Source organism: Biomphalaria glabrata, chromosome 16 (assembly GCF_947242115.1).
Source record: "Biomphalaria glabrata chromosome 16, xgBioGlab47.1, whole genome shotgun sequence".
Classification (NCBI taxonomy): domain Eukaryota; kingdom Metazoa; phylum Mollusca; class Gastropoda; family Planorbidae; genus Biomphalaria; species Biomphalaria glabrata.
The window spans coordinates 30,018,531-30,038,901 of NC_074726.1; the positions used below are offsets into that span (position 1 = coordinate 30,018,531).

The 20,371-nt window shown below is 35.8% G+C and overlaps 1 protein-coding gene across 1 annotated transcript in view; it reads left to right on the plus strand.

Annotated features, from left to right (window-relative positions):
* Positions 1-20,371, plus strand: part of LOC106054014 (titin-like) — a 199,332-nt gene that overhangs the window by 133,597 nt on the left and 45,364 nt on the right. Inside the window, exons 35-49 of the mRNA XM_056013914.1 lie at positions 9-162; positions 762-913; positions 1,626-1,761; positions 2,699-2,871; positions 3,583-3,643; positions 3,862-4,100; positions 6,597-6,733; positions 7,966-8,131; positions 9,550-9,846; positions 10,860-10,990; positions 11,224-11,395; positions 14,101-14,237; positions 15,027-15,195; positions 16,748-17,026; positions 20,103-20,132. Coding sequence (XP_055869889.1) covers positions 9-162; positions 762-913; positions 1,626-1,761; positions 2,699-2,871; positions 3,583-3,643; positions 3,862-4,100; positions 6,597-6,733; positions 7,966-8,131; positions 9,550-9,846; positions 10,860-10,990; positions 11,224-11,395; positions 14,101-14,237; positions 15,027-15,195; positions 16,748-17,026; positions 20,103-20,132 — 2,433 coding nt within the window. The remainder of the gene's footprint in view (positions 1-8; positions 163-761; positions 914-1,625; positions 1,762-2,698; positions 2,872-3,582; positions 3,644-3,861; positions 4,101-6,596; positions 6,734-7,965; positions 8,132-9,549; positions 9,847-10,859; positions 10,991-11,223; positions 11,396-14,100; positions 14,238-15,026; positions 15,196-16,747; positions 17,027-20,102; positions 20,133-20,371) is intronic.

The following is a 20,371-nucleotide window of genomic DNA, read 5'->3' on the forward strand; positions in this document are numbered from 1 at the left end:
ATTTCTAGCTTTCACTGGAGTCCCTGTCACCAGACCAACCATTTCAGAAATAGAAGAAGGAACTGCTAGACTGCAATGGAACAGGGTGGACATACCAGCCTTTGATAACATGGAGCAGCCTTTGCTTTACATGATTGAGATGCAAGAGCCTCCTTCTTATAGGTAAGTTTTTCTATTCAAAGATACTCAACAAGTTTCTTCGGCTGTTTTCTGTGTTTCTCTCAAGTCTTGCAAGAAAACTTTTCAGTTTTTTTGTTGTTTTTTTCAATAAATTTTTGTTTCTTATACAATAAAGAAAAATGAAATTGAATTAAAATAAGTCAGTAGATATCATTAAGGTCAAGGCAGTAAAGTTCCCCTTTCAGACCTTGCGATCTATGGGGCAGATGATATAAAGGTCATATGTTTCTGTGGGCCATGGATTACAATGATGTCATGGCCAGCACAATGACTAACCACCTTAATTTTTCTCAACTAATGGGTGGACTCAGGGGTGGTATAAAGATACCAAAATTGAAAATCCTAGTCTTCACCAGGATTTGAACCCTGGACCCCTCAGTTAGGAAAATAGTGCTATACCACTCAACCACCACACCTGCATCGTCAGTGCTTATACAGTGATTTATGTACAACTCTTAAAAAAACATATGTGATAACCAACACATTTAAGAATTCTTACACACAGTTGAGTTTCATAGACAGTTGATTACATTATAGATTGTTGAACAAGCTCATAAGCTGATAATATATATTTTTTTCAGGTGGCGTGAATTGGCTCGGCGTGTTCCAACTAACTCTTATATAGTGCGTGATCTTGAGCCTGCCCAGGATTACAGATTTCGTGTACGAGCTGAATCCCTTGATGGCCTTCTGAGTGAGCCAAGTCCAGCAACCTCTGTTTTCAGAACTTTAGGTAAGACTTGTGTAAATATGTGAGATTTTAATCTTTACTTAACAATCTTCTATATTTATCTAATGAAACTATGGTTTACAAGTAGGATGAAACAGTGTGCAGGCAAAGAGTGCTAATTTTTATATTAGCATGTTCATTTTTTAGCTTGGACACTTGCGTCTTGTTGACAGGTGCTTATATCTATAGACATTTGCATCTATTTTCAAATCTATTTCTTAAAGCCCACAATGACTGGCAGGTCTTATCTTGTGCAGTAATGCTAATATTTCTCTCTTATTCACTCGTTCCTAAACTGTCTCAGGATGTTGTGAACTAGCTGTATCAGGATGTTGTAAAGTAGCTGTCTCAGGATGTTGTAAAGTAGCTGTCTCAGGATGTTTTAAAGTAGATGTCTCAGGATGTTATAAACTAGCTGTGTGAGGATGTTGTAACGATGTCTGCATTTTAGATTTCTTTACCTTCTATTCCACTTGTTAAGAGATAATACTTTTTTTTCTTCAAGTTGTCTAACCATGTTTTGTTCTGTTAATTTTTTCTTCATTTTTTAATTTTTCAATTTCAGTTTTAATTTTTTGTTTGATTCTAGTAAACTTGATAAATGTTTGAGACCTCACAAAGCAATCATTTCTCTTAGCAGCACTGAAACTAAACATAGATACAATATGAAATCATTTGAATTAAGACATAACTAACTTTCAATGTTTTTTCCCAGCGTTGACCCACACCCCTGTGGACAGACTACAAGTGGAGGAGTATGATGGAGATTTGAACTCTGCCAGGTTGTCATGGAGACGTGTAGAGGTGCCTCCCTATGGAAACGCTGACAGCCCTCTGCTGTACATGATTGAGTAAGTGCTAAGCAATATTTCAGCATTGTTGCTTTTTTTTTTTTTCTTTCATCATATACAGTATGCTTGAATTTTGTAATGAGATATACTGTGGTATTTTACGTCTCGGCAGATGATCTTTTGCTTTTGCAACTTCTCATGTGACTAAAGAGGCCGATCCTTGATACACAGCTTTGGTCACAGGTTGGGCATCTGTAATCACCAGGCACCATTGCATTTTCCCCTTTCTCTCTACTTATGTTGTGTATGGCATCTGCAATCCGAGACCCTTCCTTTATGCTCTCTCTCCATGTGGATCTATCCAGTGCCACTTTTTCCCAGCTGCAAGTGTCAATTTTGAAGAGCTTCATGTCCCGTTTCCATACATCAGTATACATTAAAAGTGGATGACCAGCGGCTCTCCCGCCTTCTGTAATAGATCACCATACAGAATGTCTTGTGGAAGTTGACCTTGTAGCATTTTGTGAATATGACCAAACTAGCCAAGATGTCCTGGCACCCTGCTCTTTACAGCACTTCCTTATTGGTTATTTTATCTTGCCTATACCGAATAGCAGAGTGCTCATCACACAGGTCCTGTAGACTAGGGCTTTGGAATTGTTAGTCAGCAAGGTATTGTCCCGCACTCTTTTCTGCAGCTGTGACATAATATGGTGCTCATTGACTTGGCTATCCTGTTGTTGATGTCTTTATCTAGTAGCATATCAGTAGCATATCATATGAGATGATTGAGTCAAGATAACAAAAATGTTTATGTGATATTGAGATATAATTTATTGTGATTTGATAACATTTTTCTCATATCTTAGAAAGTATGGCTTTTCAAAGATGAATTGATCATTGTTAATAATTCATAGCATTGTATCCAAAGTCTTTTTTAATTTTTTTCATTTCTTAAAAGATGATGAATTAAAAAAAAATTGAATATATTTCACAGATATGAGACTCCACAGATGGAAGGGTGGCGCCCTCTAGCAAGTGGAATCCCCACCACTCGGTATCATGTGCCAGACATTTCACCCACTGATGACTACAGGTTTCGGGTCAGGGCATTGAGCCCATATGGAGTCAGCCCTCCATCTTACCCTACTGGACTCTATCGACAAATGAGTATGTTTCTATTTTTTTTTTATCAGTCATAAGATTTTTATTCTGTTCAAAATACAATACGAATTTAATAGAATGAAGTAGTTATATTTTGTTTTGTTTACCATGTATTGCTAGTTCCTTCAGAATTGAAGAAGAATATTACATCCTAGCACAAACCTCCTGCAAGATGATGGGTGGGGTTTGATCCAGAGTCCAGAGTGCATACCACCCAACCAAGAAGCTATCAGATCTAGCAGCTTCATTATACTTGTTTCAGTACATGAATATTATATATATATATTATTGAATCATCGAAAGTTGCAAGTTGTTGTTTTTTAATACTGTAGGTTAAGAATGTTGCTTCAAATTCTAATGAGATCTAGGGTCTGAATCTTTGTTAAAATTAAAACCTCTTTTCATCAATTCCAGTATCTAGTAAAATTTAAGCCTTGAAATTTATTGAAATCTACATCATTAGTGTAATGAACCTTTAGATCTGATGGAGACAGTTCAGTTTTTTCTTTATAGTTCTTATCCTATGTTCTGTATTTACTTCAAAGATTAGTGTTTAGGTTAAATGTAATGACATTCTATTTGATATTAGGTGAATTAAAAGTGCATATATATTTTAAGCTGTAACTGATTCTCTATACATTTAGTATATTCAAATCAAATTTTAAAAATCAATCTGTTTTGTGCGTTAATTTTTTCTTAATGTTTGTTTTTCATTAGGTCCTCTGCGTCCACTAGCTCAAGACTTGCATATCAGTGACCTTGAACCTTCTAGTGTCAGGTAAGATGTTGAAATATGATACTACCTGCATTTCTTTTTCTCCAAATTTTGCTGTCAAAAAGAAGGAATTAAAAAAATAATTACATTTGTAAAATGCTTTATTATTGAAATACTATATTAATTTTATCTAGATAATGTAACTCTAGAGATCTAGAAGTTTGGTAATTTTTTTCCATACTTTTTATTTCTAAAACAATTTGTTTTGCATTTTTGATCAGACTTTCTTGGAGATCTGCTTCAGTGCCACCTGTCAGAGCAGGAGAACCCCTTTCCTACCAGATTGAGGCTTTGGAGTACCCTAAGACAGAGTGGAAACCTCTGGCGACAAACATACATGACACCAGCTACCGCCTTGGAGGTCTGAAACCTTCCACTGACTACTCGTTTCGTGTGAGGGCACTTACTCCAGCTGGTCTTGCTGAGGCAGCTCCTCCAGTCACCTTGACCTCTCTGCCTGGTAATTAATTTTATTTTTAAAATTTACATTTATTTACATGAAAAGATTATATAGGTATGTGATGTTTTTATTTAAACAAAAATTAATTGTCAATAACTATATAGATAGTAGTGCACGGAAAAGGTCAGATAAAGTTTACATTTTTTTGTGGATGAGAATTAGTGACAGCATTTTTTAAAGCCTGGGAGTGTGGTGGCTGAGGGATAAAGTGCTTGAATTCTAAACCAAGTGGTCAAGGGTTCGAATCTTAGTAAGTACAATTTTAAAGTCCAACACATATGGCTCCACTTTAGCTTTAGTCCTAGCTGGCTAATGTCAGGGCTGGATAGTTTTAGCAAGCGCTTGTATATTGTATAAAAATCTTAGTCTGTTTTAAACTAAGACCTTTGGTTTGACAACATATTATTTAACCACTCAGCCATTATAGAGAAGAAGATATAGGCAATGAATCTTATAGACAGGGTTAAAAATTAACCAGACCTGCAATATCTGCATCTTTTCAGCCAAAAGAGCTCAAGTCATGTTACATTCATCTCAATTTAATTAACAATTTTGAAAGTTCCCTTACAAATAAATAGAAATGTAAATGTGTAGAGGCTTATTGCTTAAAGATATTTCATGTGTTATTGTAACTACTAACAACAAACATCTAATCAGAGTAAGAATGGATAGTTGGTGAGAATGGCTTGTTGGTGAGAATGGCTTGTTGGTGAGAATGGCTTGTTGGTGAGAATGGCTTGTTGGTTAGAATGGCTAGTTGGTGAGAATGGCTAGTTGGTGAGAATGGATAGTTGGTGAGAATGGCTAGTTGGTTAGAATGGATAGTTGGTGAGAATGGCTAGTTGGTGAGAATGGCTTGTTGGTGAGAATGGCTAGTTGGTGAGAATGGCTAGTTGGTGAGAATGGATAGTTGGTGAGAATGGATAGTTGGTGAGAATGGCTAGTTGGTGAGAATGGCTTGTTGGTGAGAATGGATAGTTGGTGAGAATGGCTTGTTGGTGAGAATGGATAGTTGGTGAGAATGGCTAGTTGGTGAGAATGGCTTGTTGGTGAGAATGGATAGTTGGTGAGAATGGCTAGTTGGTGAGAATGGCTTGTTGGTGAGAATGGCTAGTTGGTGAGAATGGATAGTTGGTGAGAATGGCTAGTTGGTTAGAATGGATAGTTGGTGAGAATGGCTAGTTGGTGAGAATGGCTTGTTGGTGAGAATGGCTAGTTGGTGAGAATGGCTAGTTGGTGAGAATGGATAGTTGGTGAGAATGGATAGTTGGTGAGAATGGCTAGTTGGTGAGAATGGCTTGTTGGTGAGAATGGATAGTTGGTGAGAATGGCTTGTTGGTGAGAATGGATAGTTGGTGAGAATGGCTAGTTGGTGAGAATGGCTTGTTGGTGAGAATGGATAGTTGGTGAGAATGGCTAGTTGGTGAGAATGGCTTGTTGGTGAGAATGGCTAGTTGGTGAGAATGGATAGTTGGTGAGAATGGCTAGTTGGTGAGAATGGATAGTTGGTGAGAATGGCTTGTTGGTGAGAATGGCTTGTTGGTGAGAATGGCTAGTTGGTGAGAATGGATAGTTGGTGAGAATGGATAGTTGGTGAGAATGGCTAGTTGGTGAGAATGGCTTGTTGGTGAGAATGGATAGTTGGTGAGAATGGCTAGTTGGTGAGAATGGCTTGTTGGTGAGAATGGCTAGTTGGTGAGAATGGCTTGTTGGTGAGAATGGATAGTTGGTGAGAATGGATAGTTGGTGAGAATGGCTAGTTGGTGAGAATGGATAGTTGGTGAAAATGGATAGTTGGTGAGAATGGCTAGATGGTGACAATGGATAGTTGGTGACAATGGATAGTTAGTGAGAATGGATAGTTGGTGACAATGGATAGTTGGTGAGAATGGCTTGTTGGTGAGAATGGATAGTTGGTGAGAATGGCTAGTTGTTGAGAACAGGAAATATTTGCTTTATTTGTATTGCTTACACCATCTTTGTATTTAGAATCCTAACCCATAATTGTTGAGTAATTGCTTCATTATTCCTTTTGTCTTACTTTTTTTTATATTATATTACTTAAGCAATAAATATATATATGGTTTGGGGGAGGATGACTAAGTGACTTGTGCTGAAAATTTTGATTAAATTGAAAAAGATGCAACACGTCAACCTCACTCTCTGGCTCTAAAGCCCATCCTTTTCCAGAAGAGACATCCAAGGACTAGTATAAGCAATAAATAAACAATAAAGAAATGCCTCTGTATCTTCAAGAATCAATCATCCCTCAAATTTTACAAAGATGTCTAAGCATCTCTACTGATAGTCCACTTAACAATTTTGATTGCTAGTACATAATGTTTGTTTGATATAGCCCTTTAAAATGTGCTTTTTTTTATAGGTATGATATATTGTTACACTACTAACTATAGTTACAGAGTGATTGCTAAAATGTATAAAAAAAAATAAAAAGAATGTAAGCAATTAATGGACTAAACTTTTTTTTTTATTCAGTGAGACCAAGATTCCCAGTTCGAGAACCCACCATCACAGATTTAGGGAGTGATTCAATCAGAATCCAGTGGAAACCAGCCGAGCTTCCCTACTACTCACGCCACACGACTCCCATCTCATACTCTGTAGAATATCAGGTCAGCACATGATACTTTTGTTAATTTGTTCTTGAATTGATTTATTTAGTGCATCTTTCAGGCATTAGCATGCTCTGTCAGCTATGGTCCAATCTCTTTTGCGGACATGTGTGGAAGAGAAAAGGGGGTATCCTTGCTGCCAATAGGCACTCAGCTTAGACATCTCAACTTGATAGGAGATTCAAACTAGTGCCTCTTTGATAGGTAGTTAAGTGATTTATGTCACTCAACCACTCATCCCATATTTTATACCACTGGCAACACTGTGGCATATTTGGCAGTTAATAATAAACATGGCCCAAACACTGTCATGTTAAACTTGATTAGGTATGTCTTTTGTTGAGATAATATAATTATTTATGCAGATCTCTTGTCCTTATATAAAAGAAAGTAATGTCAAAATGAACAGAGAACAAATTCAAGAAAAGATATTCAAAACAGTCTATTTATATAAATCTAATTAGAATAACTGCACAAGCCTACATCACAATTTAAAATCACAAAATTATATTTGTAACTCTTTCTCTCCTAATTGGCGATGGCAACGTTGATTTTAACCCATTAAACTAAATGGGTTTTTAGATTTATAAACTTTAATTTGTATTGTGTAAAAAGAGCAGGCATCCTCCTGATAACAAACAAAAATGGTTTTGAAATTTAATCTGAACAGGATAATGAAATACAAATGAGCAAAATGAATAATTCTATGGAACGAGGAACTGCCCCAGACTTGCTGATCTCCGTCTCGACAGGTCTGGGAAACCCAAAATTATTGACCTGTATGGTGACATTTATGCACTACGCAAGACAGAAGGGTTTCTGTCCAGGGCTTTTGCTAGATAGAATTTGAGCCTCTCAAGCCCTCACTCAAATGGAGTTTGATGATGATGATGATGATGATGGAACGAAGAAAATAATTATGAAGAAAAAGAGTTAAAGCCAAACTAGTCAATTAAGCAAATCAAACTTTTCTTCCCCCTTTTCTACTAGAGTAGAACAAACATTTTGGCATATATTTTTTTTTAGAACAAGGCCTCAATTTTTGGAAGCCAATGATATCATTGTAATTAAATTTTCAGAAATAGGTTATTTTTCTTATTCTTTGTCATTGCTAGTGACATCTACAAACTAAATAAGAAAACTGGTATAATACACAGATTGCCAACTTAATCATTTCTGAGCTTCTAAAAATCAATTTGTTCATTTACATTGACCTTCTCTCTGTTAAACAGGAAGTCCCAAGCAGAGATTGGGTGACAGCCACCAGGGGAATCCCTGACACTTCCTACACCTTACGAGGTCTACGCAGTGACAGGGACTACCGCCTGAGAGTTTGTCCAGAGACAGAGTATGGTGCTGGAGAGTACAGTCTTCCTGTTCATGCACACAGGCGTACAGGTAACATACAGGCACAAAATTGTATCCGGACTTATAAAGTATAAGCACTTATACAGTCTAAGCACTGTCTAGCTCCATTTTTAACATCTTTTCTTCTCAATCTAAGGCCTGACTAGCTCTATTGTTGACAACTTTTCTTACTGTATGATCAATCCATCTTCTCAATCTAAGGCCTGACTAGCTCTATTGTTGACCTCTTTTCTTAGGGTATGACCAATCCATCTTCTCAATCTGTGTATCTCTGTGGTTGACATCTTTTCTTAGGGTGTGACCAATCTATCTTCTCAATCTAAGGCCTGTGTAGTTTTGTGGTTGATATCTTTTCTTACTGTATGACCAATCCATCTTCTCATTCTAAGGCCTGTGTAGCTCTGTGGTTGACATCTTTTCTTACTGTATGACCACTCCATCTTCTCATTCTAAGGCCTGTGTAGCTCTGTGGTTGACATCTTTTCTTACTGTATGACCACTCCATCTTCTCAATCTAAGGCCTGTGTAGCTCTATGGTTGACATGTATGTTTTGGCTTTCTATAATTAAAATGTTTTATTTGGTGTAATTGTAGGAAAAATTTCCTTACAGATAATAAAGATTCTTCTTCTTTTTCTTCTTCTTTTCTTAATATTACAATTGGCCATTTATTTTAAGGTTCAGTTCCTAAGAATATCAATTGATCCTTAATATGATTAGAAAAAGTTCAGGCTGGAGCATGTTTTTTTTCCTCATTAAGCTCATTTCATTCTCTGCTTCAATTTCATCTGACTCTCATTGACTTGATGAATTTTATTATTAAAAAGAACTTTGAATGTGTATAAGACAACAAGAGAAGATCATTTTTTGATTCTAACTAATAGACATTTGGTTAGTTTTTCTCATCATCCTCCTCTTTCCTTTGGTTAGTTTTCATAGTGGCTTTTATTTTATGTAGAAATCACCTATTACAAAAACAGAAATGCACCCATTCCCTTGGCAATGAAACTTGAAAATAGAAAACCATTTTTTGTGTAAGCCACTTTAAAATGTTTTACTTGGGTTGTAAAATATACTTCAATTATTTACAGGTCATTTATTTTTAGAGTATTGCAGAATAAGTGAAATACACAATTTCGAATTTTAAAATAAATTTCCTTCAGGATAATTAAGCTCTATTTAAATTGATAATCAATGTGCAAAATTAGAAATAAGAAAATTCAAATAAAACTCTTGATAGAACTCATGTCAATCAACTGTCAACATAAAACAATTTCATTCACGGGTATTAATATTCAGTTCTGCTTTCACCTATTTTTTTTCATTTACTTTAATAATAATATTAAATAGTTTTTACTATCATCTCCTCTATTCCTAATAAATCATAATCAGTAGGAATGTTATTTGTATAAATGAAATATTGTATGAAATCTTTTCTTTTTGTTCCAGTCCCATTACTTCCAACAAGGGAGCCCACTCTTTCAAACATTTCTCCCTCCTCTGCAACTCTCTCTTGGCCTCCCGCCTCCTTGCTGTCTGGCACACCCAGCCGCCCAATACTGTACAGAGTTGAGGGGAGGGAGCCCCCAAGCTCCACCTGGTATGATGTGGCCAGCAGGGTGCCCAGTACCTCTTACAACCTCCAGTTCCTGTACCCTGACCAATCTTACATGTTCAGGGTGTTTGCCGACTATGACGGGGTAGAGAGTGAACCAACTCTGGCTGTCTACCTGCCTTGCAGAGCTGGTGAGTTTTAATTGTATTCGTCTTGAGTCTTTATTATCTACTGTTAAAGAAAACAAAAGGATCACTATACTCTTTAGAGAGTTTAGGTTGATTAGAGAGCCACTGGCCTATGTCCCAGAGAATGTCTGACAACAAAAAGGGCAAGACTTTTATTACAATAAAAAGGTTTTACAGTTGGGGAATAACATTTAGGGAATTTCAGAGCTACTCGTTGACTAGGAAAAGGATGAAGACGTCTGTGTGTAGTCACTCAATGAACTCTTTTATATGTTTTGTGTTGTTTTTATTTGAGAGAAAGAGTCTTTTTAATCACAACAAATTTCCATAAAGATCAATAAAGCAGACATAGTCTTAGTAAAATTTTTTATTATTAATCTAATATATAAATCAGAAAGTAAGGTGTATGTATGTATAATTGTATGTATTATGTATGTCCCAAATAAAAATCAAAACCTTTTTACCAATTTTAAACTTGGCATAAGTGTTCCTTAGACCATGGCAGAGAACGTAGTGTATGTTTAATGTCCCTCCCACAACCGGGGGACCTAGGATGGCTACTTGGTCATGCGGTTTGTGCGCTGGACTGTCGTTTGGATTTTTCAATGGTCCTGTGGGACGTTTGGGCTAGGAAGTAAACTATCTTCAACTCTGAAGGAACATCCGAAACATGTAAAACATTTTACAAAAAAAACAAAAGTACCTAATTGTATCTCTATTAAAGAACAAAATTTTTAAACAAATAGGGTATACCCATTTTCACAGTATTTTTTTTTTACTGGATATGAATATGTCGGCTGAACCAGTAAACTTGACATAAATGTAAATTTAATCTTCTAGATCAGTAATACTCCTAAAACTAAGGCCTGAGGTCATGGGTATTATCCAGCTAGTACTATTATAAAAGTTAATATAACAAAATATCTTTAATTAAATGCAAAAGTGGGTTGCTGCAACATAGATAAATAATATTGCTGAATATTTGTTTGTCTGACTCATGTATTTTGTTCTGTCAGGTCCTCCTAAAATGCCTCGTGAAGCTCCTTATGTTTCAAGTGTCCAACCAGAATCTTTGATTCTCAGCTGGAGATCTGTTGAGCTTCCGACTCGTATAACTGATTACTCTCCTGTGACTTATAAAATAGAAGTATGTATAGCGGTACATAGGTTTTTCTGTAAATGTTTTTTTTCGGAAGTTTGTTTTTTAACAGAACACTTATTCAATACAGTAGTTTACTTTTTTTTATGAATTACTATTGTTTTATCTAAGCTTTTTTTTTTTAATACCTTTCTTTTCTCATTTTCTTTCTTTAATGTTGTTGCTGAAATATTTTTTTTTTGTGTGATATTTTTATGCATTTTAAATTTTGTGCACGCCAGGTTCAGGAACATCCAAGCTCAGAGTGGCGTCCCTTGGAAAGAAAGATCCCACAAACACACTTTCATATAACTAAACTCCGCCCTGATCAGGATTATTCGTTTCGTGTCAGGGCAGAGAATGAGTATGGTGTCAGTGACCCAACAGATGCGGTACTTGTAAGGAAAAGATCTGGTATGTATTATCTTGTCCCTTAAGTGGCATTTGGAGGTGTGGTGGTTGAGAGGTAGAGCGTCTGGCTTCTGAACCGGGGGTCCAAGTTCAAATCCTGGTGAAGACTTGGATTTTTAATTGCAGGATCTTTGGGCGCATCTGAGACCACCCAGCTCTAATTGATACCTGACATTAGTTGGGGAAAAGTAAAGACAGTTGGTCGTTGTGCTGGCCACATGACACTCATTACTGTAGGCCACAGAAACAGATAACCGTTTATATTTCTTACATTTAAAAAAACTTTAAAAACCAAATCATCAACATTAGTTCAGGATTACTAATCAAATTATCTCTACAAAATTTAGTTTGCACATTTAAGGATTTTAAAAAATATATTTTAGTCAAAAGTGTAAATAAAATATTAAACTATTTTGATGATAAGTGTTATCTTACTGATTTGGATACATAATAGTTGGAGAAATTGTTACTGGAATTTATATATATGTTAATCAAAAGAAAGTAATTTTGTGTTCAATATCAACTGTCTATACCATTATGAAATCAATCCATTTATTTTGAAGTAATTTTGAAGTATATTTTCAAACTTGACAAAATAATTATACATGTTTGTTGTAAAGTTATTAACTTAGTTTTACAGTATTTAATTGCAGCAATCACAAATTAAAGACATCTGCAGTCTATAGGGCAGATGATGTAAGGGTCTTCTGTTTCTATAGCCCACTGTCAACCAGGGTGTCATGTAGTTAGCACAACAACCAACTGCCTTTATTTTCCCCAACTAATGTCAGATACCCATTAGAGCTTGATAGACTCATAGGTCTATGGCCCACTGTCAACCAGGGTGTCATGTAGTTAGCACAACAATCAACTGTCTTTATTTTCCCCAACTAATTTCAGATTCACATTAGAGTTGGGTAGACTCAGAGATCTGTGGCCCACTGTCAACCAGGGTGTCATGTAGTTAGCACAACAACCAACTGCCTTTATTTTCCCCAACTAATGTCAGATACCCATTAGAGCTTGATAGACTCATAGGTCTATGGCCCACTGTCAACCAGGGTGTCATGTAGTTAGCACAACAATCAACTGTCTTTATTTTCCCCAACTAATTTCAGATTCACATTAGAGTTGGGTAGACTCAGAGATCTGTGGCCCACTGTCAACCAGGGTGTCATGTAGTTAGCACAACAACCAACTGCCTTTATTTTCCCCAACTAATGTCAGATACCCATTAGAGCTTGATAGACTCATAGGTCTATGTCCCACTGTCAACCAGGGTGTCATGTAGTTAGCACAACAATCAACTGTCTTTATTTTCCCCAACTAATGTCAGTTACCCATTAGAGCTGGGTAGACTCATAGGTCTATGGCCCACTGTCAACCAGGGTGTCATGTAGTTAGCACAACAACCAACTGCCTTTATTTTCCCCAACTAATGTCAGATACCCATTAGAGCTTGATAGACTCATAGGTCTATGGCCCACTGTCAACCAGGGTGTCATGTAGTTAGCACAACAATCAACTGTCTTTATTTTCCCCAACTAATTTCAGATTCACATTAGAGTTGGGTAGACTCAGAGATCTGTGGCCCACTGTCAACCAGGGTGTCATGTAGTTAGCACAACAACCAACTGCCTTTATTTTCCCCAACTAATGTCAGATACCCATTAGAGCTTGATAGACTCATAGGTCTATGTCCCACTGTCAACCAGGGTGTCATGTAGTTAGCACAACAATCAACTGTCTTTATTTTCCCCAACTAATGTCAGTTACCCATTAGAGCTGGGTAGACTCATAGGTCTATGGCCCACTGTCAACCAGGGTGTCATGTAGTTAGCACAACAACCAACTGCCTTTATTTTCCCCAACTAATGTCAGATACCGATTAGAGCTGGGTAGACTCATAGGTCTATGGCCCACTGTCAACCAGGGTGTCATGTAGTTAGCACAACAATCAACTGTCTTTATTTTCCCCAACTAATGTCAGATACCGATTAGAGCTGGGTAGACTCATAGGTCTATGGCCCACTGTCAACCAGGGTGTCATGTAGTTAGCACAACAATCAACTGTCTTTATTTTCCCCAACTAATGTCAGATACCGATTAGAGCTGGGTAGACTCATAGGTCTATGGCCCACTGTCAACCAGGGTGTCATGTAGTTAGCACAACAACCAACTGCCTTTATTTTCCCCAACTAATGTCAGATACCCATTAGAGCTGGGTAGACTCATAGGTCTATGGCCCACTGTCAACCAGGGTGTCATGTAGTTAGCAAAACAACCAACTGCCTTTATTTTCCCCAACTAATGTCAGATACCCATTAGAGCTGGGTAGACTCATAGGTCTATGGCCCACTGTCAACCAGGGTGTCATGTAGTTAGCACAACAATCAACTGTCTTTATTTTCCCCAACTAATGTCAGATACCCATTAGAGCTGGGTAGACTCAGAGGTACCTTAAGGATCCTGATTTAAAAAATCCCAGTCCTCACCAGGATTCCAACCCGGGACCCTCCGAATCAGAAGCCAAGCACTTTATCACTTAGTTATTGGGCCTTCAAATACAGGTATATTAAAATTAAATTGTAGTTTTGTTTGCTAAATAATTTAATTTCTGAACTGTAATGGCTTTAAAATAAAATGGTAGTTTTGTTTGCTAAATAATTTAATTTCGGAACTGTAATGGCTCTGTGTTCTCCATGCAGTGCCTCCTGCATTGTCTCCCCATGAGCCTATGCTATCTGATGTCAGGCCTGATTCAGTCAGACTGACCTGGAGACCAGCAGAAGTACCATCCTACCTGACGGACACTGTCCCTGTCACATACACCATACTCATGCAGGTAAACAAGCCAGTTGTTTCATTTAGTCTTGAAAGCAATGATGTTACTTCTGAACAAAAAACATTTTCTTTCAGTTAAAAATAATCACAAATATATTCTGTCTGTCTGTTTGTTGTACATGTTTCTGATGTTTGTTCAGATTCTGAAGATAATTAGGCCTACATCCTAGCCCAAACCACCCTCTGGATGACAGAGGATGGCAGTGGGCAGTCAAACCTGGGACCATCCAGAGCACTGAATGTCAGTCCAGAGCGCATACCACATGACCACATGTTCATGTTTAGTCCTAGTTTTATTATTATTTTAAAAAATTATTTGATTTCTGACTGTTACGTTTGCAACTGTTTGCTCTCTAGTTTCAAAAATACACAGGTCTTCTTATGATATAATCAATTTTTTTTAATTTCATTTTAAGTCTTGGGCTCTGAGCATGTGATTGTATAATAATATTTTTTTTTCTTTATTTATTTGTTTTCATTTTATTTTTAAAGCTCTGTTAAAAAAGGATAATGTAAGCTCAAGTTACTATCAGAACATAATAGACATAAATGCAAGAGTTAAAATAACAAACCAATCTAAAAACAAATATCAAGAACATTAAGACTTGTCTGTTCAAATGTTGTTCTTCCTTGTAGTGAAGCATGCTATTCTCTGAGATCAATGGGGGAGCGAGTTATTTTATATTATACTATAAACAGTATTTCTACACATTTACAAGTTTGTTTGTTTTTAAATTTAAAAAGCTTCTACTCTTTGTATAACAAAATAAAAATCTGTCCTTGTGAGCAGGAAGGTGGAGATCCTAACTGGCAGCCCATAGCCAGACGTGTGGCAGGTACAAGTTACTATGTGACAGGACTTGCCCCTGACTGCGATTATAACTTTAAGATACAGGCAGAGAACAACTATGGCACCAGCTTGCCAAGTTTACCATCTCGACTTCACAGACAAACTAAAGGTGAACTATCTAAACATTTTATTATTATTATTAATCTAAAAGTTGTACTTCTTCCATGGATAGTTCTATTTAGCTGGGTTTGATTATTATTGATTTGTATTGTGTGTCTGCCACGCTCCTCTAGAGTGCTTTGGTCTCATCTCAGAATATGTAAAGTTAAAATAGCAATGACACTAAAACACTGAACCACAACTTACAAATACAAAAACAAAACCTAATACAATATTCAGACACAAAGATAGAGTCATATTTCTTATTCAATATGCTAGAACAAATTCACCTTTTTCCTAGTGCCAGTAGAGTATGAAACACAGTGCCTTAATCAGACAAAAAATGTAATGACCTAACAAAAATAAACTCTATTATTAGGCTACTATATTTTTATTTATTAATTTTTTAAAAAATATATTTTATATGGTTCAAACTCTTTTGTGAGCTAGTGGGGATAGGGAATATCTGGGAAAAGTTTTCCCTGCTACCTTTAAGGGTTCCCGGTCACTTCATCCCTGGTCATTTCATCCCCTGGTCACTTCATCCCCCGGTCACTTCATCCCCGGTCATTTCATCCCCTGGTCACTTCATCCCCGGTCATTTCATCCCCTGATATTTTCATCATCTGATCATTTTTATCTAACAAATTGTAATTTTAAAAATCATGAAATGAGGAACATTTAATGTATTCATTTTTTATTTAAATGACAAAATTGTAACACGTTAATGTTTAAAAGGAATTAAAGCAAAACTTATACAGGCGACATGATATCACGAGGATGGGTGAACTCCGCCTTTATTAGAAAAAAATAAAACCTTATGTCAAGGCTAAAAATGACGCACCCATTTTCAAGAAAGAGCGATTGAAAAATAAAATAAAGTGAAACATCGTTGTACTTTCACTACACCTTGGCCTTTGATGATAAGTTATCAGCGGCATGGTCATAATTATTGTAATCGCACTTCTATCTCTCAAAAGGTTCCCACTACTTGCACCACAACTTGGTCTTTGATGATAAGTTATCAGCGGCATGATCATAATTATTCTAATCGCACTTCTATCTCTCAAATGATTTTTTACTTGGCCTTCGATCCGGATAATATTATGATATTACAACCCCCACATCCTATAGAAGCGCTCTAGCTAAGTACACACCCAGATTTACAATAAGATTTCTCATTAAGAAAAGAAGTGACCAGGGAATGAAGTGACCGGTGATGAAGTGACCGGGGATGAAGTGACCGGTCACCACCTTTAGATGCTCAGCAAACACAACTCTGCTCTAGTTAAGATTTGAACTTGAGCATTCTGGTTAGGTGGCCAAGCGGTTTTGGCCCCTCAGCCACACATCCCACAATTCACCTGTGTATACACGTAGGACATAATTTTTTTTTATCTTTTGAAGTAACTTTTGTAATTTATAAGATAAAAATAAGATAAGCCTTATGAATGTGAAGATGTTGTTTTTAAGTTGTTGTTGATATAATACATTTAACCAAACCCTGTTATTAAAAAAAGTTTTTGCTCTTAATTCATAAGTTAGTTTGTTTGTATCATCAGCTCCGATCTACTCTCCTGAAATTGAGGATGTGGAACCATCTGCACTGCGCCTGTCCTGGAGGCAGCCTTCTGTAGCTAAGAAATCTAAGGCCACCTACTCTGTAGAGATGCTGGAGCCTTCCACTTGGAAGTGGCGTCCCTTGGTTTCCCGTCTGCCACACCCTAGTTACAAGGTGTCCAACATTGAGCCTACCAAGGACTATTTGTTTAGAGTCAGGGCAGAAGTGGACTCTGTGATTACTGAACCCTCCTTCCCAATCTCTTTCTCCAATAGAAGAGGTAAATAACTGAAATAACATATCGACTAGCAATTAATCTTCTAATAGTGAAATGGATATAGGCATATTATCTTTAACCCTTTAAGTGCTGAGCTGTTTTACAATGAGTGCATACAAAATGAAATTACAATTCTGATATTTAGAGAGAGGCCAAGCTACCACACGCATTTTAAGGGTTAAGTATTTTTTTAGTTTAAAAATTATATAGGTCTAACAGGTAAAATATCATTGTTGTTTTTATTATTTCTGAATTTTCTCAAGAACTACAAACTTTTTGTAAGAAAATTGTAAAAGTTTGTACCTTATCATTTAATTTAATTTTTTTTTATATTTAAAGGCAATCAAGTTTTTAAATTTCCCAATGCCAGCATGATTTCAGGTATCATCATCAGATTTAAAAAATATATTTTTGGTTAAATGTTAATAACAAAACAAATATCAGCCATTGACTGTGCAAAAACTAGATAAAGTTATACCATTTTAATTTTTTAAAACTATAATATTCTAATTAGAAATTTAAAAAAGCTTAAAAACTTGATAAAATCTTAGTTTTATTCTATGATGCTTCTCTAGGAACAGTATCTTTATAGACTTAGTTTAATGCTTCTTTAGGAACAGTATCTTTATAGACTTAGTTCAATGCTTCTTTAGGAACAGTATCTTTATAGACTTAGTTCAATGCTTCTTTAGGAACAGTATCTTTATAGACTTAGTTTGATGCTTCTTTAGGAACAGTATCTTTATAGACTTAGTTCAATGCTTCTTTAGGAACAGTATCTTTATAGACTTAGTTTAATGCTTCTTTAGGAACAGTATCTTTATAGACTTAGTTTATTGCTTCTTTAGGAACAGTATCTTTATAGACTTAGTTTATTGCTTCTTTAGGAACAGTATCTTTATAGACTTAGTTTAATGCTTCTTTAGGAACAGTATCTTTATAGACTTAGTTTATTGCTTCTTTAGGAACAGTATCTTTATAGACTTAGTTTATTGCTTCTTTAGGAACAGTATCTTTATAGACTTAGTTTATTGTTTCTCTAATGCTCCTTTAGGAACAGTTTCTTTGATAAAGTCTTTCTTCTACTTGCACACACAATCTTACAAAGAAATATGTTCTTCATTTTTAAACACTGTAGGCCTACTACAAAGTACTAGGCTACAATTTGTGTTCTTTTGATTTACATAAGAACTGGAGAAAGCTGCAGTCATTACTTCTAGTATTTCATTCCTGTTGAACATCAGCTGACATTAAGTTTGAATATACTCCCAAAGGGATATGTAGGTTTAGTTCTCTGGAATTGAACTGACTGGCAAGATAATATACACTTCAAGTGTTGTCCTAATGGTTTTAACTTTAAGCTTTTGGAAATAGTCATTCCTTGCCTACTTACAGAAAAGGAATGCCTAAAACATAGTATTTCCTTGCCTACCTACAAAAACTTAATGTCCAAAGCTTAGTATTCCCTTGCCTACCTAAAGAAAAGTAATGCCTAAAATTTAACTTAGTATTCTCTTGCCTAACTTCAGAAAAGGAATGCCTAAAACATAGTATTTCCTTGCCTACATAAAGAAAAGTAATGTCTAAAACTTAGTATTCCCTTGCCTACCTAAAGAAAAGTAATGCCTAAACTTAGTATTCCCTTGCCTACCTAAAGAAAAGGAATGTCTAAAACCTAGTATTCCCTTGCCTACCTAAAGAAAAGGAATGCCTAAAACTTAACTTAGTATTCTCTTGCCTAACTTTAAAAAAGGAATGCCTAAAACATAGTATTTCCTTGCCTACCTAAAGAAAAGTAATGTCTAAAACTTGGTATTCCCTTGCCTACCTAAAGAAAAGGAATGCCTAAAACTTACCTTAGTATTCTCTTGCCTAACTTTAGAAAAGGAATGCCTAAAACATAGTATTTCCTTGCCTACCTAAAGAAAAGTAATGTCTAAAACTTAGTATTCCCTTGCCTACCTAAAGAAAAGGAATGCCTAAAACTTAACTTAATATTCTCTTGCCTAACTTCAGAAAAGGAATGCCTAAAACATAGTATTTCCTTGCCTACCTAAAGAAAAGTAATGTCTAAAACTTAGTATTCCCTTGCCTACCTAAAGAAAAGGAATGTCTAAAACCTAGTATTCCCTTGCCTACCTAAAGAAAAGGAATGCCTAAAACTTAACTTAGTATTCTCTTGCCTAACTTTAGAAAAGGAATGCCTAAAACATAGTATTTCCTTGCCTACCTAAAGAAAAGTAATGTCTAAAACTTGGTATTCCCTTGCCTACCTAAAGAAAAGGAATGCCTAAAACTTTCCTTAGTATTCTCTTGCCTAACTTCAGAAAAGGAATGCCTAAAACATAGTATTTCCTTGCCTACCTAAAGAAAAGTAATGTCTAAAACTTAGTATTCCCTTGCCTACCTAAAGAAAAGGAATGCCTAAAACTTAACTTAGTATTCTCTTGCCTAACTTCAGAAAAGGAATGCCTAAAACATAGTATTTCCTTGCCTACCTAAAGAAAAGTAATGTCTAAAACTTAGTATTCCCTTGTCTACCTAAAGAAAAGGAATGCCTAAAACTTAACTTAGTATTCTCTTGCCTAACTTCAGAAAAGGAATGCCTAAAACATAGTATTTCCTTGCCTACCTAAAGAAAAGTAATGTCTAAAACTTAGTATTCCCTTGCCTACCTAAAGAAAAGTATATGCCTAAAATTTAATCTAGTATTCTCTTGCCTAACTTCAGAAAAGGAATGCCTAAAACATAGTATTTCCTTGCCTACCTAAAGAAAAGTAATGTCTAAAACTTAGTATTCCCTTGCCTACCTAAAGAAAAGTATATGCCTAAAATTTAATCTAGTATTCTCTTGCCTAACTTCAGAAAAGGAATGCCTAAAACATAGTATTTCCTTGCCTACCTAAAGAAAAGTATAATGTCTAAAACTTAGTGTTCCCTTGCCTACCTAAAGAAAAGGAACGTCTAAAACTTTTTTTAAGAAAGCAGTACCAGATGTCAAAACCATTTATCAACTTCATGCAAACTGATCTAATCTGAACAAAGCTTGATACTAAAACCCTGTCACCATTTTTTTCAGAGCTCATCAAGCCAGTAGCTAAAACAAAGGGTACTAAGTCTCTATGTTTTATAAACATTTTGTATCTATTGTACATATTGACCACCACACTTGCTTCTGATGCACATTTTATTAACTTCAATATTGTCCTAACTAGTGTGTGTGTTTTCATTATTATTATTTATCTTTTCAATACCAGTATTAAATAAAGTCAAAAAATTAGAGTTTGATTATCTTGATATTTAATTTAATAGAGAAACAGAGCTGGATTTTAATTGTCTGGAAAAGTT